Source organism: Pan troglodytes, chromosome 16 (genome assembly GCF_028858775.2).
Source record: "Pan troglodytes isolate AG18354 chromosome 16, NHGRI_mPanTro3-v2.0_pri, whole genome shotgun sequence".
NCBI lineage: Eukaryota > Metazoa > Chordata > Mammalia > Primates > Hominidae > Pan > Pan troglodytes.
Window position 1 is genome coordinate 46,370,794 of NC_072414.2, and position 26,116 is coordinate 46,396,909.

Genomic DNA, 26,116 nt, shown 5'->3' on the forward strand with positions numbered 1-26,116 from the left:
TATGTAAGGCCAAATTTGCGGGCCATATTTTCAGTTATCCTGATTTAGTAGGTCTACAATAGGGGCTCTAAAATCAACTGTATTTCTATCAAGCAACCTACATGGTTCTGATGGAGAAGATCCATGGACCAAACTTAGGAAAGCAATGGTCAATAGGAGCTGTGAATATTGGCCCCAATTCCATTCCACATACGTTTCTTTTACATTCTCTGTATAATTTGCAAGTCACACTTTGCTCAGGTATTTTTGGTATGGGTTTTAAAATTATTATTTTTTAATTGAAAGATAAATTGAATGTATTTATCATGCACAACATGATGTTTTGAAGGATATATACATTGTGAAATGACTCAATCTAGCTAATTGATATATACATTGCCTCACATAGTTATTATTTCTATGGTGACAACAATTTATATCTATTCTCTTAGCATTTTTCTAGAATACAATATACTGTTAACTATAGTAAACATGGTGTACAATAGATCTCTTGAATTTATTCCTTCTAACTAAAATTTTGTGTCCTTTGACCAACAGCTCTCTAAGCCCCCACCCCCAACCTTACCCTAACCACCCCTGCCCCTGTTAACACCATTCTACTATCTACTTCTATGAGATCAACTTTTTTAGGTTCCATACATGAGCGTGATTTTTGTCTTTCTGTGCCTGGCTTAATCTTAATCCCCTTAACATAATGTTCTCCAAGTTCATCCATGAAGCAACATTTCCGTTCTTTAACACTACATAGGATTCCACTGTGTTTATACATATGTATGGTTTTTATCCACTCATTCATTGATAGCTACTTAAGTTGATTCCATATCTTGGCTATTGTGAATAATGCTACAATGAATATGGGAGTGTCACTATCTCTTTGACATACTGATGTAATATCTTTTGGATATATATACAATGGTCAGCTGAATCACATGGTAGTTCCATTTTTAGTTTTATGAGAAAGAGACTGTTTTCCATAATAGCTGTACTGATTTACATTCCCACCAAAAGTGTGCGAGAGTTCTCTTTATGTCCTAACCAACACGTGTTATCTTTTGTTTTTTTGATAATAGCCATTCTGACAAGTGAAAGGTGATATTTCATGGTGGTTTTAATTTGCATTTCCCTGATAATAAATGATGCTGAGCATTTTTCTGTATACCTGTTGACTATTTGTATATCTTCTTTTGACAAATATCTGTTTAGGTTCTTTGCCCATGTTTAATTGGGTTATTTGTTTCCTTGCTATTGAGTTGTTTGAATGTCTTACAAATTTTGGGTAGTAACTCCTTATCAAATGTATAGATGGCAAATATTTTTCTGGTTCTATAAGCTGTCCCTTCACTATTTTGAGTTCTTTGTTGTACAAAAGAACAAAGTTTTTGTTTAGTGTAAACCCATTTGTTTATTTTTGCCTTTGTTTCCTGTGCTTTTGGGATCACATCCAAAAAAATCTTAATCCAGTCTAGTGTCATGGAGCTTTTCTCCTATGTTTTCTTTTAGTGATTTAATAGCTTGTGGTCTTACATTGAAGTCTTTAAAGATTTTGAGTTGGTTTTTGTGTATGGTGTCAAATAAGGATATAATTTTATTCTTCTGCATGTGGATGTCTAGTTTTCTTAACATCATTGATTGAAGAGATTGTCCTTTAACTATTGTGTGCCCATGGCATATTTTTGAAAATCAGGTGGCTAGGATTTATTTTTCAGCTCTCTATTCTGTTGCATTGATCTGTGTGTCTGCTTTTATATTAGCACCATACTGTTTTGGTTACTATGGCTTTGTAGTATATTTTGAAGTCAGGTAGTGTGATGCCTCCAGCTTTTTTTTTCTTTTTTTACACAAAATTGCTTTGGTTATACAGGATCTGTGGTGGTTTCATACAAATTTTAGGATCGTTTTCTCAATTTCTGTGAAGAATGCCATTGGCATTTTGATAGTGATTGCATTGACTCTGTAGATCACTTTGGGTCATATAGATATTTTAACAATGTTACACTTCCAATCCATAAACATTGGACATCTTTTTATTCATTTGTGTCTTTTTAAATTTCTTTTATTCCTATTTATAGATTTTAATTTAGATGTCTTTCACCTTCTGGGTTAAATTAACTCTTACATATTTTTTGTAGCTATTATATATATGCACCCAGATTCATAAAGAAAATATTACTAGATATCTAAAAAATCTAAAAATATCTTTTAAAAGGATACAAACTTCAACACAGTAATAATGGAAGATTTCAACATCCTACTCTCAGCATTAAACAGATCTTCTGGACAGAAAATCAACAGAGACATTGGACTTAAACTGAACTTTCGACCAAATGAATCTAACAGATACTTACAGAGCATTTTATCCAACAACTACATATTCTTCTCATCAGCATGTGGAACATTCTCCAGAATAAAACACATGTTAGTCCACAAAACAAGTTTCAAAATATTTTAAAAATCAAAATTATGTAATGTATCTTCTCAGACTACAGTGAGTAAAACTAGAAATCAATAGCAAGAAGGACTTTGGAATCTATACATATACTTGGAAAACAAACAACACACTCCTGAATGACCATTGGATCAATAGGAAAATTAAGATTTATATTAAAACATGTCTTGAGAGAGAGAAAAATGGAAATATAAAATATTAATTTCTGCAGGACATAGCAAAAGCAATGCTAAGAGGAAAGTTTATAGCACCAAACAACTACATAAACAAAAAGTGAGTCTGGGTTCAGTGGCTCACTCCTATAGTCCCCACACTTTGGGAGACTTGGGAGGCAGAGGCAGGTAGATTGCTTAAGCCCAGGAGTTTGAGACAAGCCTGGGCAACATGGCAAAACTCCATCTCCACAAAATGTACAAAAATTATCCTAGTGTAGTGGCATATGCCTGTAGTCCCAGATACTCAGGAGGCTGAGGTGGGACCCAGAAGGTTAAGGTTGCAGTGAGCCAACATTGAGCCATTGCCCTCCAGCTTGGGCGACAGAGTGAGACCCTATCCCAAAAACAAACAAAAAACAACAATGAAAAAAAACTCAGAAAGATTTCAAATAGTCTCATTGTACACTTCAAGCAACTAGAAAAGCAAGAATAAATCTAACCCAAAATTAGCAGAAGGAAGGAAATGATAAAGGTGAGAGCAGAACTAAACAAAATAGAGACTAAAGAAACCAATGCAAAAGTTGGTTGTTCAAAGAGATTTAAATATTTGATAAACTGATAACTAGACTACCCAAGAAAAAAAGCAAGAAGCTCAAAACAGACGACCTCAGAAATGAAAAAGGAGACATTATGACTGATATTTTGAAATACAAAAGATCACCAGAGATTATTATTAACAACTATACACTAACCAACTGAAAAACCTAGAAGAAATGAATAGATTCTTGGAAGCATACAACTTACCAAGATTCAATGAGGAAGAAACAGGAAATCTAAACAGGCCAATAATGAGGAGCAACATTGAATCAGTAATGGAAATTCTATGAACAAATAAAAGCTCAGGACAGGATGGATTCAATGCAGAATTCTACCAAACATATAAAGAAGAATGAATACCACTTTTTCTTAAACTATTCCAAAAATTGAATAGAGAATTCTCCCTACTCATTCTATGAGGCTAGCATTTTCCTAATACTCAAACCAGACAAAGATACACACAAAAAAGCTATAGACCAATATCTCTGATAAATATAGATGCAAAAATCCTTATGAAATACTAACCAACTGAATGCAACAACACATTAAAAAGATAATGCATCACGATCAAGTGAGATTTATCCCAAAGATGGTAGCATAGTTCAACATATTCAGGTCAATAAATGTGATCTATTATGTCAGCAGAAGGAAAGACAAAACCCATAGGATTATCACAATAGATGCAGGAAAATATCGTTCTTTTATAACAACGCTGAGCAAACTAGGCATAGAAATATCATACCTCAAAATAATAAATACCATATATGATAAACCCACGCTAACATCATACTGAAGGGGGAGATTTGAAAGCATTTTCTCTAAGAAATGAAACAAATGGTGAAAAATGCCTGCTCTCACCACTTCTATGCAACACGGTGCTGGAAGTCTTTGCCAGAGAAATCAGGCAAGAAAAATAAGTAAAAGTCACCAAAATTAGAAGAGAGTCAAACTGTCCCTTTTTGTAAATGACATGATCTTAGGTCCAGATAATCCAAAAGACTACCAGAAAATTCTTAGAACTTATAAACAAAGTCAGTAAAGTTGAAGGATACAAAATCAACATACAAAAATCAGTAGCATTTCTATCCACCAATAATGGCATACCCAAAAAAGAAATTAAGAAGGCAGTCTCATTTTCAATAGCTACAAAAAAATACCTAGGAATAAATTTAATCAAGGAAGAGAAAGACCTCTACAAGGAAAACTGCAAAACACTGATGAAAGGAATTGAAGAAGACACAAACAAATGGAAAGACATTACTTGTTCATGAATCAGAAGAATTAATATTATTGAAATGACCATACTACCCAAAGCAATCTATGGATTCAATGTAATTCCTATCAAAATACCAATGCCATTTTTTACAGAAATATAATACACAATTCTAAAATTCATATGGAACAAGTAAAGAGCTGAAATAGCCAAAGCAACCCTGAGCATAAAGAACAAACCTGGAGGCATCATGCTATCTGACTTCAAAATATATTACAAAGCTATTGTAACCATGACAGCATGGTATTTGTATGAAAGTAAACACATAGACCAATGAAACTGAATAGAGGACCCAGAAATAAATCCACATATTTACAGCCAACTCATCTTCAACATAGACTCCAGGAACATACACTGGGGAAAGCACACTCTCTTCATTAAATGGTCCTGGGGAAAATGTATAACTATATGCAAAAGAATGAAACTGGACCCCTGTCTCTACTGTATATACAAAAGGCAACTCAATATGGACATGTTAAACCTGAAATTATAAAACTACTAGAAGAAAACAGAGGGAAAATTCTTCAGGATATTGGTCTTCCGAAAATCTTTCTAGGGAAAGATTTTATGGCTAAGAGCTCAAAAGCATAGGCAACAAAAACAAAAATAGACTATTGAGACCACAGTAAAGTTAAAAGCTTCTGCACAACAGAGAAACACTCAACAGAGTGAAGAGGCATCCTCTTGAACTAAAGAAAATATTTGCAAATTATTCATCCTACAGGGCACTAATATCTGGAATATACAGGGAACTCAAACATCTCAATAGTAAAAAATAATAATTCTATTAAAAAGTGGGCAAAGGATATGAATAGATATTTCCCAAAAGAAGATATACAGATGTCCAACAGGTACATAAAAAATGCTCAGTATCACTAATCATCAGGGAAATGCAAATCAAAACCACAATGAAACATCACTTTACTCCAGTTAGAATGGCTATAATTTTTAAAAGACAAAAAATATCAGATGCTGGCAAGGACGTGAGGAAAAGGGAATTATTACACACTGTTGGTGAGAGTATAAATTAGTACAACTACTATGGAAAACAGAACTACCATAGAATACAGCAATCCCGCTACTGGGAAACATGTACTCATGTATTTATTGCAGCATTATTCACAAAGATTAGTGGAAAGATATGGAATCAACCTAAGTGCCCATGGTGAATGATGCCCACTTTCACCACTTCTATTCAACATAGTACTGGAAGTCCTTCGGTACTGTGGAAAGATATGAAATCAACCTAAGTGTTCATCAAGGGAACAACAGATAAAGAAAGTATGGTATATATTCATAATAGAATACTACTTGACCATAAAAATAATGAGATCATGTCATTTTCAGTCACATGGGTGGAACTGGAGGTCATTACGTTAAGTACAATAAGCCAGGCACAGAAAGACAAATATCACATATTCTCATTTATATGTGGGAGCTAATAAACTTGATGTGGAAATAGAGAATAGAATGATAGATACCAGACACTGGGAAAGGTGGGTTGTGGCAAGGGTTGGAGGGGGGCAGGATGAAGCAGGGTTGATTATGGATATAAAAATATAGTTAGATACAAGAAATAAGTTATAATGTTTGATAGCAGACTAGGGTTACTATACTTAGCAATAATATTATGCACATTTCAAAGTAATTGGAGAACAGGACTTGAAATGATATCAACAAATAAAAATGATAATCATTCAAGGTGATAAATACCCCAAATATGCTGACTTAATCATTATATGTTCTATGCATGCGATGAACACTCACATGTACCCCAGAAATTTGTAAATTATTATATATCAGTAAAAGGAGAAAAAAGAATGCTCTAAAACTGGGTGAAAATCAAATGGAAATTAACTTACAGCTAGACCTTGATTGTGCCTATAATTCTCAAACTGCAAATGAGTGCTCAGGAGTTGTGACGTTTGAGAACTCAGGAAGTGCAAAGGCATTTAACAAAGGTATCAATCATTTTGTTCTCTGAAAGCTTTTCTTCTCATTCAAGATATATAACACAAAATAAAAATTAGCTCCATATTATTAATGTGAGGTGATGGTTGCCATCTGTATCTATAAACTCGACCAGGTCTTGGCATTGAGGCTAAAGAGAAAAAACCAAGGCTACTAACTTGTGTTATGTGCAGTTAAGAGGATGTGGAAATTAAGATAACCCTCAGTTTACTTATCTCTAAAGTGATGATAATGGTATTTGACTTTAGTATTTGGAAATAAATGAAGAACATCCAAGTGAGAATAGACAGTTTATTTATTCAGACATTGCTATAGCAATGAAGTCAGCTACCATCACTAGCACTTGGCAGAGATTGAAAGTCAGGCAGGGAAGTGGAAAAGCCTTATAATAAAAAACATGGAAGGCCTCAGGTGTGATGTGTTTGGAGCATGTTAGCATGGGAAAGCTAGGAGTCAGCTAAATGGAAGTGACACATCCTGTGTGATTTGTTTAGGGAGTATATTTGGCTTTCTCTTGTTGGTTTTCAGTTAAAAATTAGGGCAAAATATAAGGAAGCTGGCAGCCATTGACCAAATCCTTACCATTCCAGGTCAGTTGCTGCAAAGGTTGTGGTTTGGCCTCCTGCACTTGTTGATGCAGAGATTGTGGGCCAGAGTTCTATCAGATATGGTCTAGACATTATTCATTTGTATGTTCAGTCTTCATGGCTAACAGTTTTTTTAATGAGAATTGAATTGTAATGAGTTGAAAATATGCTTCTGTTGCTGCTTTTGGAAGTAGTGGAGATAGCGTTAGGTGGTAAGTTGAAGGCAGCAGTATCTGGAAGAGAGAAGAGGGGCATGTGGCTCCACTGATGTCAGGAATGTCCCAATAGGTTACCTTGAGCTAGGGGAAGAGGACTTAGAGAAATTCTCTTTCTCAATCCTGTCTAAATGTAGAGTAGAATAATTGCCCTCTATTTTCCTAGCTGATAAACTGTCCTCATTGCTCTTCACAAGGATCCTTGATCTCCTGGGTATCTGAAACTTTAGGTTCTACTTATAAACTGATGGTGAACCCCAATATTGGGGCCCAGACAAGGAGTGTTCTTGGCATCATGCAGGAAAGAATTCAAAAATGAGCCAACGGAGTGAAGTGAAAGCAAAGCAAGTTTATTAGAGCAACAGAGTACAGGAAAATGCCTGCTCCATGACAAAGCAGGGCTACCCCATAGGCGGAGTAGCACTTGTGGATCTAGCACCAGTTAGCTAGATTTATAGCTACTCCTTAATTATATGGTAAATAATTTTCTAGAAAAGGGATGTGGAGTTCCTGGAACTGAGGGTTTCTTTCCTTTAAACCATGTAAGATAACTTCCAGGCATTGCCATGGCATTTGTAAACTGTCATGGTGCTACTGGGAGTGTCCTTCAGCATGTTAATACATTATAATTAGTGTATAATTAGCAGTGAGGGCAACTAGAGGTTGCTTTCTTCCCCATTTTGATTTTAGCTGGTTTCTTTACTACATTCTGTTTTGATCAGTGGGATCATAACCCCACTGATTTGGAGAACAAGTCCTGCTGATCTCCTACCTCAAAACTAATGAGAGAGGGCCCATTTTTCTAACCTATGAACTTCTATAGCTAAGATTTCCTTATCTCAGAATTATGAATAGGTAAACAATCAATTTGTATTCAGAAGAAGTTGCAAACACATCATATGAGAGCTATCTAGTGAATGATTTAATGTTATTTTATCTTGCCACATATTTCTCACATTTTAAAGCTTACCTCTTTTAAAATATTCAGGCTTACATCTATCTTGCTTTCTTTTTTGTTTCTTTATATCTACCCTGTCCTGATTATTCAAATTCTTGGCATCAGCAAACCTTGTTGCTAAGATCTTTAATCATTGCTTAGCTGCCATGACTACAGCTACCTTGCTATGCACATTGCAAAGCACTTATACACACACACAAGCACACAAATTCTTTAAGTTATGTTCAGAAATACCACAGTCCCTTTGGCCTCTCCTAGACTTCCTCATTTCTAGAGCCCTTCACCTAATCTCCATTCTTGATTCCTATTCCCATGAGCTGAATGACGAAACACAAATATCCTACTGACCTCAATTTCCTGTCCTGCCTTTTTCACTCCTTGTTTCCTCTAGATCTGTTTCTTCACCTTCCCTTCCTTTTTTTCCTTCCTTCCTCCAGACCAAAATATATAATTTGTTCTAGCACTTCAGTAATTCTCTTCAAATATTTAAATCTCATTCTCCTTTCCTGTTTTTATTGTATGCTCCGGAAGCACATCCAACATTCTGGCTTTTAGGCTTCAGCATTCAACACTGGAGAAAACTCATAATAGTCCAGCGTAGTGTCACTACAAGTTCAGAGATCCACCCCACACTGCTTGGCAATGCCACTATGGGTCCAACTCGAGGCTGTCTCTCATTCCTCACAGGTGCAATTTCAAACTTTTACTACCCCACCAGTACACTGTGCACCACCTCTTCTCTGAAGAAGGAAATTCCTAGCTAATTTTTCTCACCACCAACAAGGCTTATCTGCAAGATTTTTTTATTATCTTACTCAGAGCAAGTCACATTCTTATTTATGCTTGAAGCTAATTATTCCACATAGACTCTGGATCTCATTCTCTTCCGTTTCAGCAGGGGCCTCTCTCCTTTACCTATGTCTCTTATAAAATTTTATTCTTATTGTTTTTTAGACTTTTTCTCTAAGGTTTTGTCTGTGGTCACATATTTATCTCTCTCTTTTTGAGTAATCTAATTTACTCCATAATTTCGGCTGCCACATATATACTGGAATTTTTTTTGATCTACATCAACATGTTCAGAATGCTTTTGAAACTTCAGACAGGTCTACCTAATTACCTTCTAGATTCCTCCTTTTCTCTTTCTCACCCATTAGTCAATAAGTTCCAACAATTTTACTTCTTAACTCTTTAAGTTAATAAGTAAACTGCCAAGTCATTTAGAACACAAATGTAACCAGGTACTCCTATGTTTAAAATCTTTTAATGGTCCTTATCATGTTTGGTTTCAATGCAAACTCCTTGACATGACACACAAAACTTTTCATGATTTCACCCCTGCATTTATCTCTCTAGTCTTTTATTTCCCAAAGCATGTTCAGAAGAACACTTATCCTGTGAAAAGTCTGGCACGATGAGATGGGGGAACAGGAAGGGAATGGAGGGCTTTAGCAAGTTCAAATCCATTTAAGAAACTAATGCTTTAGTATTACCTCTTAGAGAAGTGGTTCTCAAATTGGTTTCTGGAGCAGAAGCACCAGCATTACTTGAAAGGTCACTCTCAATACACATTTTCAAGCTTTACCCTAGACCTACTGAATCAGGAACCATGGGTCCCAGGACATAGCAACCTGTCTGTGTTTGTGAGCTTTCCCAGTGGGGCTGATATACACTAAAGTTGGAGAACCACAATCTTAGAGAATCACCATGCACATTAGCATATTAAAGGCTTCAGGAAATCTGAAAATAACGTATTTAACTTTGTTTAAGCAAAAATTTTGAAGTTAGTTGAGCATTGGCCCTTGTGTGTGTAAGTACATGATACTAACATAGAGTAGAACAAACGTTGGAGAAGCACACTTCATCAAAAGCTGTTATAGCCCATTTTACTAGTAATTATTCAAATATAGTAGGCATCTGTCATGTGGTTTTGTGTGTACACAGCCTGTCTTTGCATTTTTCTTTCTTTTTTTTTTTTTTCTGTGATGGAATCTCGATCTGTTGTCCAGGCTGGAGTGCAGTGGCACAATCTTGGCTCACTGCAACCGCCACCTCTCAGGTTCGAGCAATTCTCCTGCCTCAGCCTCCCAAGTAGCCGGGACTACAGGCATGTGCCACCAAGCCCAGCTAGTTTCTGCATTTTTAGTAGAGATGGAGTTTCACTATGTTGGCTAGGCTGGTCTCCAACTCCTGACTTCAGGTAATCCACCTACCTCAGCCTCCCAAAGTGCTGGGATTACAGGCATGAGCCACTGCGCCCGGCCCATCTTTGCATTTTTCTACCAGAGGTCTCCTCCCAACCCAAGTCTTGTCAGCTCCTTAGAAGCAGCGTTTCACAATTACATGTTTATTGAATGAATACATTGAATGCCACAGAAATATTTTATAACAGTTTTAAAAGTATTGTATAAGTTCCACTAAGTTGAAGATATCATTTGTTATTTCAATACTGTCTTTTGCATGTAATGGCTCTTTCTATATACTGATCTCTTCTTGATGGAATATACTTATATTTTCTTATGTGATATCATGAAAGTGTAATATACATCCCATCAGCTTGTCTGTAAAAACTTTTCTCTATATGCTTTTCTGTAATGAAATGACTTTGTAAACATGACCATTGGAACTTTCTTCAGATAATCCTATAACCTGGCAACTTTCCACTTTCAAAAAATTACCTCCCCATTATACCCTTACAGGTTTTCTGTAAAGTCTGTTTCTTCAATAATCTATTAACAAAATAATTTTAGTCACTATTATAATAATTACTATAATTATGATTGATTTACTGGGTCATATTTTAATAAATGTATTTTTATTTGCTATTAAATGATTTATAATTACCATATTTTCTTGATATAACAAATGTTATTTCATAACATTATTCATAGTAATGTTTCAGTCAATATGAATATATTTATTATAAGCTTTTCTTAATTTCTACTACAATAACCTTAATTTTTCCAATCATAAGGTTAAATGCTCTATTAGATTTCTAGGGTATATTAAAAAGTTTCACATAGAGAAACTTAATTCTTAAGAAATCGAGTAAATATTATAATACACCAGATGAGACCTCATCCTTTCAGCATGCAGTCTATTACAATATGCTATTAAAGTAGGGAAAGCCTGGTTTATGATAGTATTGTGTGCTATATAAAAACTTAATGATTCAACATCCAGTTTGATTTATTCTAATGCAACAAACATATGATGTGAAAAATAGCATCATCAGTAATCTTCTGGTGTCATAAAAAAGAGTGATGGAAGTACAATTTGCGACAGGTAAGGACTTGGGAATGAATGCATATTTCAACTACTTCCGTCTCTCCTCCTTTCCATGTCACTCTTTGCAAAAATGATAAGTGGCTGTGATGTTACACATATCATGTTTAATAATTTTCTTTCATTTAATCACATTACTTAAAATATATAAGACATATATTTTGGCTATGTACATATGACGATAATTAATGATAGTGTTCTAATACAAATATCTCCCCACTGTGGCTATTGGAAGTAGTTTTATTTATAACCTTCACAACTCACCAGGTTATCTGGATTTCTAAATCCTTTAGAAATCTATTGAGCTTAATATAATGCACAAATAATTACATTATAGTAGTGATAACAAAATTCTGTTTACAAAATAAAAATAAATTTTAATAAAATTTCTAACTTAAAAGGCAGCAAAGCTTGACATTTGTAAGCCTGCATTACTGTCCATTACTTCCTAAAGATTCACTAATATAACCCAGGAATTGAAAGAAGAAGCTTGCCAAGAACTTTCAAGTTGTTCTCGGGGATCATATATACATACTTCTTAAAATCCTTTGGAGATTGCTTATCATTTATTCTGGATATTTGAAGTATTTTGTGTCAGCCACTAATTTTTTTTTACCATTTTAATCTAGTTCTGCAAGTTTTAACATCTGTTGCATTTCAAACATAAATGTAAATCAAAGGCTCTTGGATGTATCCTAGGGAAATATATGCTCTTAAAAGTACATTATAGTCTAAGAATAGAGGTGTCTAGTACTAAGTGAGTTCACTATAGGGCTGTCTTTCAAGTTACGCGAGAATAATTAAATGACAACTCAACAAAATATGGTTACATATCATGATTTGCACTGGAACATATGCATATACAACCATTCAGCCGAGAGGGTGGCTGATCTGGTCACAGCAGAAGACATGGCAATTGGATATGGCAATAGTTTGGGCCAAATACAATCTAATACCCATTTTACATTAGAGTCTTTGAGTTTCTGGAGCCATAAGTTGATGTTTTCAAATATCCTGCACCTATAAGCTTGTAAAGGGTTTAGCAAAAATTTTCATATACTTAAGCGAACATGTATCTCTGCCTATATTTTTAGCCAATTTTAACAAGTAAATGTAAAAGAAGTGCTCTAAGAGGAACACCCACCAAAATAAATGACCAGAATAGCTTATCTCTATGTTGTAAAGATTTGCATATGTTGAGTATGAAATTTATATGTGAAACATTCAAGATTGTTATTGTACTCTGTTAACCTCAAAGTAAATCTAGATCATCCTATGTCACATTCTGCTTTCTAGACTGAGAGTTGAAGACTTTGAGCAGTGAGGTAAATTGAGAAAGATTCAAAGACATTTTTAAAAAAGGAAAAAAAGAGAAAAAGACAAACTTACAAAATTTTAGTTACCTAGATAAATTTGTGCGTAAGAAGGGAGAATTTAAGTCAATTAATGTTGCATATATAGTGTGGGATTTAACAGTACTGAGTTTGAGTAACAGTACTGACAGGCAGCTGTCAGTTCTGCATACTTACTGCTGATGTAACTTTGAGCAAAATATTTAGGCAAGATAAATTTTATGCATACACACACGCACACACAAACACACACCTTTGCACACACAAAATTCAATCTTCATCCTTGGAAGAAGCCACATTAAAGGCATAATTTCTAATAATAATAATTCTTAAGGTCATGAACTGTAATCATCAGAGGCAGGAAAAACCTCTAATCCAGAACAGCAACAACAACAGCAACAAAGCAATGGAAGTTAAACCAAAATTTAAAAAGTGATTAGAAATACAAGCCAGGCCACTGTGAGTTTATTCTATTGGATGTCATTCAATGAATAAAAGAAACCTGAGTTTAACAGCTTTGACTCCCATAATCTAAGTTTCATTTCCACAATCATTTTTCTTTGATCTTCTATTTGACAGTGACATCTAACTAAAGTCATCCCATTTAACCTTTTCTTTTGCATGTTGCTTGAACTTGTGAGCAGAGTAAGAAACAGGATATTCCTCGGGAAGATCAGGGACCAACCACCAAGAATTTGGATTTTTGGCCCCAACTTATTACACTGATGGTTACTATTATTGATGAAGATAAAACTGCCTACACACCTGTCCTGAATCAGTAAGTACAATGTTTTGGAAATGAATGGATTTTATTCCACTAAAGTTCAAATAATACATATTTTAAGCGCAACATATTCTGACGACAATAATAAACTTTTCCATAATTAAGCTATAGAAAATAGTATTTTTCAACTTTTATCAGTAAATATCAATTAAATGATATTATGAATTTTTAGTTTGAGCTCCATGGAGTATGATTCTTTGGATATGGAGAAAAATATTTTCCAAGATTTGATGTTTATGTAATGTAAAACTTTTCCTCCAAATCCTTTCATAGCTATACCATTGTCTCAAAAGAAAAAAATGTACACTCCCCCAAAACTAAAAATAATTTTGAAGAGCTGGTGTTAAACATATTGCATTGTGACTTTTTAATAATAAAGATTTGGCAAAAAACCTGCTTTCAAAATAGCTGTGCATATTGATTTAACAAATTTAATAAAATATTTAATAAAACAAGTTGATTTTCACAAATTATAATCTAAAGTTCATGCCTCTAAGACATGGCAGATGAATTAAAATTCATGACCATTCTAGAAGAGACCGTAAAAATCCTCATTTTATCAAAATACAACTAGCTGTGTGACCTTAGGCAAATTATCTAATTTCCCTGGGTCTCAATTTCCTCCCAACTAAAATAAAGGTGTTATTATTAGATGATTTCCAAGATCCAATCCAACTTTAATATTGCATATTTAGATTTTATTTTACACCCACATATTAAAGACCATAAAAGCAAAAATAACATCAGACTACCAGCTAGGCACTTGCAATCTGGTTAATGAAGAGGATTGTCTTGACAATATTAGTTAGACCTGAAATGTTTTGGGTAGCAAAGATAGCAGAAATAGACAAACAATGAAGTAGAACAGTGAAGTAGACTCAGACTTACTATGGATAAATGACTGTATTCTTATCCTCTGTACTGGTCAAGACCGTTAGGGTCATTGTTTATGTTCAGTCCAATTAAAATTCCAGTTAAAGAAGAAATACATTTAAGTATTTCAGTCTTCATCCTTTTCTACTTACTATTAACCACCCATTTTCAACAGTCCCCCAATTCCTCCTAATTGTGGAGAGAGTGGTCCTATTTTTGGTATACAATCATGATAATATCAAGTTTGCCCTTTCACTTTCTTCTCCCTTTTCCCCCACACCTAATTCTTATATCTGCCTTTTCTTCCTGATGGCCTTTGTGTTTCCTAATCTCTGTACAGACTTTGCTCTTCTATTCTCTTCTGTTAGGACTAGAAGATCTTCTCTCAATCTATAACATGTCGTCATCGCATCATGGGTCCTGGGAAGTACTTCTCAGGTCTCTGACAGCTTTGTAGAATAGAGTTGTTTTCTTATTTACTCTTTGGACCTTTCCTGAGGACAGAGTAGGTTTCTGAAAGATTGGGAGACCGACAACTTGTTTCAAGACTGTGTCCTTGGACTGGGATAGGCCATTTTACAAATGGATACTGGTTGAAAACAAACATCTACTGAGAAACACAAATTCAGTTCTATGAAGAAACTTTGGCTTTAATAATCAAAGAAATTTCTTATGTTTACCAAGTATCTTAAATCAGGATTTGACCAGTAAAAATACATTATAAAATCATGGAAGAAATTAAAGTATCCATGATTTATTTGTAATCATGTGCCACAAAATATATACAAAGATTTTAGTTGACTTTATGTAACTGTAGTAAAGAAACTGGAATAAATACGTTTATTTATGGCAAAAATAGATTTAAAATTATGAACTAAATTAAGCCTACCAAGTATAAAAATTAGCAATGACATGTGCAAAGGAGAAAATTGTTTTTGTTTTTTTCAATTTTGTTTTTAATGTCAGAGTTTAAGTCCACTTTTTTCCTTTGGAAACCTGTCCCTGAAAAAACCAAATGCCTTCCTCTATTTGGAATCCATTTTTTATTATTGTGTTTGGTCAGATTTTAAGGATGCTGTGAAACTTTTTTTCACATACTGAAGATCATTCAATTTAGTTTCTCATTTAATTTAATAAATGCCTTAAGTGAACTCATCTGGAGACCAAGATGGCATCCTGGTGGCCAATGCTGCATTTGTATAATGTGGTGAGATTTCATTTATATCTGTTTCTTTGTTTGAATACTGCATCGTCACATTTATGCTTAATTAATCATCTCCTTGGTTACCTAAACTAATGCAGAATTTCACAAAGTAAAAAATCCAGACCACTAGGGTAAGGATCACATGGGCTACTAGCTGGATTTGCAGATCTGAGCCCCATCCCAAATCTATGGAGTCAGAAAACCTGCAATTGACACAGAAGTCTGCAATATTAATAAACGATCCCTGTTATTGTGTCTTATGGTCACTAGCAATGAAGGCACAGATCAATATGTGAAGGGCATGTTAAAAGTAGCTTGGGTTTTGTTTTAGAGGCAAAGGCAAGTGTATTTAATGATTTTAAAACATAGGACATTTTAAAATCTCTTTCAATGTAATCCCTGATTATTGATTCAGATCATTTAGTGAAGTTCTTATTGTTATCATGAGTTTGAGAAATCATTGTAGGCTTTTGCTTACTCAAATTTGATAACAAGTTTACAGTGACGGTAGAATATAAGCATGAGGGAAAAGACTTGTATTTTGTTGACTAATGTATATTCAGGCATACATATTTGTTGAATGAATTAATAAATTAAAGTAAATTTATACATGTAGTCAGTGTTTGTTCTGTCTATTCCCATGTTGATTTATTAATGAATTACAGTGTTTGAGTAATATTTTCTCAATTTTTAAAATTATTTATAATGAATTTTAGATGTTTTAGAAATTTCAATATTTCATTAAAACTAAATAGTATTAAGCAGGGTACTTTCAGATTTAGGTCCAGGTTTCTGTCTCTTTTTCTTTCTCTCTCTTTCTAACAGGTTTATTGAGGTATAATTGAATATAATAAAATTTCACGTATTTAAATAGTCTAATTTGAATAGTTCTGGCATATGTATTTAGCCACAAAATTATTGCTATTTTCAAAATAATGAAGATATCCATTACCCCAATAATTCATCCACTTTTGTAATTCATCCACTCCTCCACCATCCCCAGGCAATGCCCCTCATCTGCTTTCTAATACTATGAATTAGTTTGGAAATGTTATCATTATGTGTAAATGTAATCATAGATTCTCTCCATTCTTTCGTCCGGCTGCTTTTATTCATTACATCTATTTTGAGTTTCACCCATGTTATTTATTCATTACAACTATTTTGAGTTTCACCCATGTTATTGTATGTTTCTTTTTATTTTTGAGTAGTATTCCATTGTACATATATACCACAATATGTTTATTCATTCATCTGTTAAAATTTGTACTTTTTCAAGATTAGGTTGCTATGAATATTTGTTTACAAGTCTTTGTATAGACATACTCTTTTATTTCTATTGAGTTACGTGGTAAGTATGTACTTAATATTAAAACTGCCAAACTGCTTTCCAAAGTGGCTGTACCATGCCAACACTTGGTTTGATAAATCTTTTAGTTTTACCTATCCTAACAGGCATATATTATCTAACTATGATTTTAATTTGCACTTTCCTGAATCCTAATGATACTGACCATATTTTTATCTGAATATTTGAAATTCATATATCTTCTTTGGTGAAATTTCTGTTCAAATCATTTTCCCATTTCCAAATTAGGATGTTTATCTTATTATTGTTAAGTTGTAAAGGTCTATAATAGATAAGAGTCTGTCATCAGAAATAAATGTTGCAGTATATGCTTCTAGCTTGTAACTTTCTTTTCCATTATCTTACTAGTGCCTTCTGAAGAGCATAGTTATTGCGCATTTTTTAAAAAATTTTGATGGAATAGTCCAATTTATTGATCAGTTTCTTTTATAGTTTAAGCTTTTAAAAAAATTCTATTTTAGAAATCTTTGCAATCTGCACAGTCAGCTTGCAACACCACAATTTTCTTCTAGACATCTTACATTTAAGTCTATAATTCATTTCAAGCCAATTTTTGCTTGTTAACTGGTGTGATAATCAAGTTTAACTTTCTTTGGATCGTTTTCATATGGTTATCTATTTTTTTATCTCTACTTGTTGAAAATTATTCTTTCCTCATTGAATTGCTTTGGCATCTTGGAGAAAACTCAATTGACTGTATATGTAAGAGGTTAATTCTGAAGTTCTTTGTAATCTGTTCCACTGATCTATATATCCGTAATTACACCAGTACTGCATGTCTTGGTCACTATCATTTTCTAACATATTTTGAAATATTATAGTAAAATTTACTCAACTTTGTTTATATTTTTGAAAATAGTTTGGCTCTTCTAGCTCCTTTGCAATTCCATTTAAATTTGTATCAGTTTGTCAATTTCTACAAGAAAAAGGTCTGCTGGACTTTTGATTGATATTGCATTAAATATATAAATCTATTGGGGAGGAAAGAAAACAGCAATATTGAATTTTATAATCCATTAACACGGCATGTACATGCATTAAGGTCTTATTTAATTTCTTATTTTGGTGAAAAGGTGTTACATATTCTTTGTTAATTGGTTTCTAAGTATTTTTATTACTATCTTAAATGGTACTTTTAATTCTAATTTCTCATTCTTTGTTAATAGTACATAGATATACAAATATATATCTTCAGCCTTTCTAAATTTACTTTTTTGTAGGTTCCTTATGATTATTTAAATAAATTATATTCTTGTCTAAAATAAATATGGTTTTACTTATTTCTTTCCAATTTAGATGTATTTTATTATTTTTCTTGCCTTATTGTTCTGGCTAAAATCTTCAGTACAATGTTGACTAAAATTAGTGAAGAGCAGACATTCTTGCCTTATTCCTAATCTCATAGGGAAAGCATAGAGATTTTTACCATTGAATATCATGTTAGCTAACTGTTTTTCATGGATGATGCTTTATCAAGTTGAGGAAGTTCTGTTCTGTTCTTATTATTCCGAAAGTTTTTATCATGAAAGGGTGTTGGATTTTGTCAAATATCTTTTCTGCTCATAATAGGGTAATCACATAATTTTGCTTTTCAACAATCAGTATGGTGAATTGAACTAAGGAATTTTTAACTTTAAACCAACCTTGCATTCCTGGAACAATCTCCACATGGTCTTGATGTATAATCTTTCCTACATAATATTATATTTTATTGATAAAATTTTGTTAAGTATTTTTGCCTTTGTGTTTATGAGGATATTGCTCTATGGTTTTATTTTCTTATAGTGCCTTTTTCTGTCTTTTATATCAATGTAATGATGGTTTTATAGAAAGAGTTAGACAGTATTTCCTCTAGTATAATTTGCCAAAAGAGTTTTTATAAAATTTGACATTTTCTTTTCTGAATTTTTGATAGAATTTACTGGAAAAATCATCTGGGCTTAGAGTTTTATTGTAGGAGGTTTTTAAACTAAAAATGTTATTTCTTCATTAGATATAGGGCTATTTCGTTTACCTATTTGTTCAAATAGGTAACCTAAATTTAGGTTTTTGTAGTTTGTATCTTCAAGAAAGTTTTCCATTTAATCTAAGTGGTGAAATTTTCCATCATGTAGTTGTTTATGCCAGTCTATTATTATTTTTTTATGTCTATTAAATCTGAACTGATTTTTCCTCTCTCATCCTTAATATTGATATTTTGTGTCTTCTCTCTTTTGTTCTGTCCAACTGTCTGAACGTTTATAAATTTTACTGGTCTTAAGAAACAGCTTTTGATTTTATTCAATGTTTTGTTTTTTGTTTTAAATTAATTTTTTCTCATTCCTTTACTATTGTCTTTCTTCTGTTAGTGAAGATAAATCTTAAATGGTTATAGCAGTAATCCAGTGAGAAGATATGAAAGCCTTGTATAAGATGATGGAGAGTTAAGGTTAGATTTGTGAAATAAATCAAAAGATCTTTATGACTAAATGCACTGAGTGGAGTGTTAAGGAAGAAAGTAGAGACCATGGAAATGTCATATTTATAGGGGCATCATTATTGGAGATAAGAAATACAGGAGGAAGTATCCATTTAAAGAAGTTCACAGTGACTTATATTTTGATATACAGATATTTGGTTACCTGTGGGTCTTCCAAGCATTATATGCAACAGACAATTGTATACATAGTAAGAAAGTCCTTTAGGTTGATATCAATTAAATACATAATGTAGAGAAGTTTTGCTATATGTGCCTAAAAGTAAGCAATCTTAATTATTTCTAAATATTCATAAAATTTTACTCATTTTACTTAAACTATCATGACTTCATATTACTTTGTTTTTGTTATGCAGACCAAAACATAAGCAGAAATATGTTTCATCCATTCTGTTATCTCATTTGTTCTCATGCATTGTACTATAACATGTAATTTCTTTTAGTTTTCTCCAAAAGTATACATACAGTGAAGTCTCAACTCATTTTCTCTCTGCATTAAGTGTAGATAGCAGAAAGTATCTCAATGTATTGAGTAGAAAATGGAACAGTTTTAAAAGTTGTCTTTTCCATTTGCAAGGATAAAATCTGCCTATTTTTCCCCTCTCAGGGTTATGTGATGAGCCAGAACATTAGTTTCAAATTGCATGTTTTTAAAGATAGTACGTTTTATTTGCTGAAGTGAGGAAGTTTAGGTTTAAGCTACTTTGATCAGGGATTTGCCCTTTGTTCTTTCTGTTTTGGAAATAATGTTCAGAGTATTAAAGTTATTGATTTGTTTGCTTACACTATGGCTTCCCTAAATTACTTTTATATTTAAGAAATTGTTATGAAAGTGTTTATCCTACTATAAAGTACAGAGACTATGCAGTAGAGTCCTGTATATCCATTATTCAAATTCAACAATTATCAAAGTTTGTGATGTTTTCTTCATCTATACTCTTGAGTTTTCACCTTCTTTTTCTTTTGGCTGAGTTATCTTAAACAAACTTGAGACATTTTATCATTTCATCCCTTCTTAGTTTAGTATTTATCTCTAAAAATTATGGCTTTCTTTTGTACATCACAACTGATAACATTAACGGTAAGGCCCTGGTATTGTGTAATCCCTATTCCATAATCAAATGCTCCTGATTTTCTTTAAAGAAGATATTTTTACATTGGTTTGTTTCAGTCAGGATCCAAGTAAGGTATTAGCATTGCATATGGTTATTATGTGTTACAAGTCTCTTTCATACTAGTTAAGTCCCGCCTCCCTTTTATTTTATTTATACCATTGACTTCTGAAAGAAGCTATGTTCATTATCCTTTGGAATATGCCACTTTCTGGGTTATTCCATTTGCTTCCTTGTGGTGCTATTTAACTTGTTCCTTCATAGTCAATACTCTCCATAGCTGAACATCTCAGATTCATTTTTTTAAGAACACTTCATAAGTGACTGTGTGTATTTCATACTATATCACATCAGGTAGGACATTATCTGGTTATTCCCTTGCAGTGATGTTAACCTTGATTAGTGCTGACAGCCTTATTTCTTCATTGAAAATTTCTTCATCAACCTTTCCTATAATGGTTTCATTTATTTATGATCACTTCAGAATTTGCTATTTTATTAGGGATGACAAAACGGTGGGTTTTTATATTTTTTTATTATACTTTAAGTTCTAGGGTACATGTGCACAACGTGCAGGTTTTTTACATATGTATACATGTGCCATGTTGGTGTGCTGCACCCATTAACTCATCATTTACATTAGGTATATCTCCTAATGTTAAGAAAATGTGGCACATATACAACATGGAATACTATGCAGCCATAAAAAATGATGAGTTCATGTCCTTTATAGGGACATGGATGAAGCTGGAAACCATCATTCTCAGCAAAATGGTGGTTTTATAAGGTTATCATTTCTTCAACATTTATTCATTAGAATTTTTTGTAAAGAAGAACTTTCTTTCATTAATTAGGTTTACTTACTTGGTTACCCATATGTATAATAAATATAGGAAAGCTAAGGTAAATATTTAATTATTTCTTTTAACGTATTTTATCTCATTCTTTTCTTTTCTGCTCTATTGGACTTTTATCATCTTTCATTAACAGTTTCATTTCAATTTAATAAATATGTATTGAACCCTTAATATATGCCAGTCACCATGCAAGGCTAGAGTCACAAGTATTTAATTTGTAAAAGAGATATATACGAAATTAATCAGGAGTCTGAAAGTGGTTAACTACTGTGCCTGCCACAGTCACAAGTCATTCTGTGATTAAACTCCTCCTACACACCCTTGTTGACGCAGCCTTATGAGAAAAATTTTGCACAATAAGAGAAACTAGGTTCACTCTCTGGAACTGTACCAAGAAATACTAAGAGTGAATCGGCTGACAGGGAGAATAGACACTGAAAGTTTATGAATTTGGAGATACCTGTAGCAGGTGATCAACAATCGAGAATAAGTCAGAATGAAGTATGAACAGGACCAAAGATCGCGTTGAGAGAGAAGAAGGTAGTTGACAGTGAGTGGAGGGAAAGGATACTTGGAAGGAAAAGCAGATACAAGAATAGCAGAGTCACATACTGGAGGACTTTGTACCTGAAGATCCACATCTGTGGTCGTTCAATGCACTCTTCAGCGCTGCCTTAAATCCGGAAGGAGCATCTTGTCTGTCTTGTCTGAGGGTCCCTGAAGCCTAACTCCAGGGGCTGTTTGACTCCAGTAGACAGAGTTCAGCTTTTCTTGGGTTCCAGTACAATGTGATAATGGAGTTTAGTCTTGTTTCTCCATTACCCAAAGTATCCTTACAAAAATTACTTTTTAATTATTTGTAGTTACTTGAGCCTCTGATTTTTGGAACCAAAGTAGCATAACTAACCCAATATAATATTATATGAAATGACACATGTATTTCAATATAGTTGCAGTTTGTTTGCTGTTGAAATGTAAAAAAAAAAAAAAAAATGCTTTAATTTGAATTCTTAGGATCTAGGTGAATGGTTCATTTCCTACAAGCGATCAGTTTTGCAGACCTGCAGTTCATAGTGGGCAGAATAGGTAGCGAAAAAACCCACAGATCTGTTAGAAAAATCTACCTAACACTAAAGATATAAAGTAAAATTTCAAAAGTAATTTAAAAACTGTTACTCATGTATATCATAGCCATTTTGAATTTTAAAACAGATCAAGTGTGTTACTCTGCAGTTTTCTAAAGTATTACATTATATGGAAAGAATTCAAATACTTTTCTAAGTGCACAAGAGTACTGCCAAAGAATGCTTACCAATAATTATACTAATTTAAACACCTCTGAAGATTTCAATTTTCTACCTCCCTGACCACATATCACAGAGGTGAAAAAGAGTTGATATTGAATTTTTCAAGGTTTGTCATGCTTGCTGAAAGATTTTAACACAACTAGATATTTATATGTTATAAATATCATAATCATTATATAGGGAACCATGGGGAATTAGCTGGAGACAGGCACTATTCTAAGCATTTTTACAGTTTAATGTTTAATCCTAAATTTATTCTAATGATATCAGTACCATTATCATCCCCAAACTGCAGATGATGAAACTTAAGCATAGAGAGGACTAACTTACGCAAAATGACTTATCTAGTAATAGGCAGAATCAAAATGTAAGCAGCCCTTTGAAATAACAAAAGGGTTAATGGTAACAAAAGGATCCCATAAATAAGATGGTGAGCATTAATCCTTCCAAACATTTCTGATATTTTAATGATTAATCTGGATCTGATTGCAACATCTTTTAGGCTTTCTATGTTTTAGAAATTAGGAGGCAAAACTTAATTCATGAGACCATATCAGGATTTGTAGAGATAATGCACAGAAAGCACCTGGCCTAATGCCTGCATTGAGTAGGTGCTCCACAATGGTAATCTCCATCTCTGCTCTACTGCCTTAAGCTCCCTGCCCTGCAATATGAACATGAGGACTTGCTTGTACCAGGTCTTGCAGTTCAAGAAACAGTTATCTAAACTCAGTAAATTCTGTTGACTATTTACCCCATGCACATCACACACGTTATTTAGGCTGTCCCTGGCCATCTCCAACTCCTTTGTCATACTGCCAGGTGGTATTTTCATTGTCTTATGCAATGCTGATTTCAAGAGTTAACTTAGAGCTGGGCTCATGCTGGTAGGCCTAGCTACTTGGGAGGATGAGGCGGGTGGGTCTCTTGATCCTAGGAGTTCAAGGCTGAAGTGAGCCATGATCAGACCACTGCACTCCAGCCTGGGTGACAGAGCAAGATCCTGTCTCTGACATAAATAAATAAAAACTTTTAAAAAGTGGAAGCCAGGAGCAGTGGTTCACACCTGTAATCCCAGCACTTTGGGAACCCGAGGCAGGAGGATTTCTTGAGGCCAGGAGTTTGAGATCAGTACATAGTGAGACCCCGTCTCTACAAAAAAATACAGAAATTAGCCAGGCATTTTGCCACATGCCAGTAGTCCCAGCTATTAGGGAGGCTGAGGCAGAAGGATCTGCTTGAACCCAGGAGGCAGAGGCTGCAGTGAGCCAAGGCAACACTCTGAGCAATAGCCTGAGCAACAGAGTGAGAACCTGTCTCAAAAAAAAAAAAAAAAAAAAAAAAAAGCTTACATGGATCCATTCACAATTTTGTTTTTCATGTTAAAATTAAATATATACTTAAATATCTGAGTTCATTAAAATAATGCCTTGAAACAAAGAGAAAGCAAAAAGATAAAAAGGGTGATTGGCTTCAAATGGCACTTATGATCAACTTGCTTTATGGTACAAGAGAACCTAAGTACAAAAGGAAAAATTTCTACCACAGCATTAATTCGTAAGGATGGCTTGTAATTTACTAGTAGAGTCCTGATTAATAAAATTTGTGCTTAGTTGTTCACTACATTCATGATAATAGCAGTTAATTGCACTAAATGCATGTCAAGCATCTTAAGTACAGAGCATACTAACAAAGGCTTAATAAGTTTTATAATGTAAAAAGGGCACAACAAACTATCTCTTAAGTTCTAGCTATGACAAAGAAATTTCAGATGCATACACGACAGGCAGTTACAGAGAACCATTGCTTACTTATTTGTAATAATTAACCTACTTTTCTTCAAAGACAAACTTCGCATATCAAAATAATACTTCTCATTTAATGGATTCTAATTTTATCCATTGTGACTGATGAATCAGTATTATCAAATTTGGCAATGACAGATTATGTTTTCCTCATTTCATGAAGAAATTTGCAAGATAATAAATTGGGTTATTAAATTGTTGTGTCTCATAAGATTCAAGATTTAAAACATTTGTGCTTTGTTAATTAATTGCTGCAAATTAAAAACAGGAGACAGTCACAAAATGATGGAATGGATCAGTTATTTCATTAAACCTCCTCTTTATGATGGTAGATTAAGTTAAGCTATGACTGCATTGAAAATGAAGAAGAGGTGGAGCTCTACCTTAGAGAATTTAATTTGTGCACAAGAAAACCTCATGAATTCAGACTAGTGTGAGAAGGGTTAATTTAAATATATATGGTACATAGGAATATTTAATATACCATATTTATGTGTACTTCTTTTAACTTCTAAGTATGTACGACAATTTCTACAAAGTTACAAAATGGTTGTGGAAAGGTAAACCTCTTTCAGTTTTGCTTCTATCATAGTTAGGAATTTATTTGTAGTTAATGTATGAATTGTTAGTGTACAGCTCAATACTTCTGAAGTTCATAAAACCATTCAGTGCTGTGAGTACATAAACATTTTCCTTTGCAATCAAGTTTATTGCTATTAACTTTATTAACAAATTTTCTCCTACAGACTAAATACCTAGTAAGTACAAATATAAATTTTCATTCACTTTATGTGATTATTTTTATGTTAGAAATCAATGGAATCTAAATAATATTTTCCTGTCTGTCTCATTTATACTTAGAATTTCATCATTATCAGCAGGAAACATTTATTGAGTACTCACTATGTGCCAGTGACTATGCAAAATATTTACATGTAAAATCTCATTTAATCCTCACAGCAGCCCTAGAAACAGTCCCAAGTTACACAATTAATATCATCCCCATTTGACAAGTGAGAAAATGGAGTTTTGAAGATTACTCACTGCTCTACTGGGTAAATTTGCTAAGCAGCAGAGGAGAAATGAAATTGCTGTCTTTTGGAATGCATTGCTATTTAACTTCTATATTATACTGCTATGTATTATGCAGAAGAAATAGACAAAAATGTGTTAAATTTTGGAAAATAAGCCTCTAGCAAATATGCAGATGGTATAGACTCCTTAGGTAGCCCCCACCAAAAGGCAGAAGTATTCAATTGTGGAATGTCAGAAAAACAAACTCTGCCTTTTAAATAATGATTTGATACTGGGACTACAGCATAGAAAAAGCGTATAAAAAATTTAGTGTCAAAGTGAGATTACATATTTACAAGTCTATAAAGGCAAGTTAGACATGGTGAAAAAAACGCTATTATGGAAATATTATTTTGTGGCCCCTTAAAAATTAGAAACGTAAAATGTAGCCATTAGTTACCCAGAAATTGATAAAA

The 26,116-nt window shown here is 33.4% G+C and overlaps 1 protein-coding gene across 2 annotated transcripts in view; it reads left to right on the forward strand.

The window, feature by feature from the left end:
• UNC13C (unc-13 homolog C) overlaps positions 1–26,116 on the forward strand; it is a 787,554-nt gene that overhangs the window by 543,424 nt on the left and 218,014 nt on the right. For both annotated transcript variants that reach the window (XM_054667546.2, XM_009429165.5), the window contains one exon: positions 13,484–13,617. In XM_054667546.2, the coding sequence (XP_054523521.1) occupies positions 13,484–13,617 (134 nt within the window). The remainder of the gene's footprint in view (positions 1–13,483; positions 13,618–26,116) is intronic.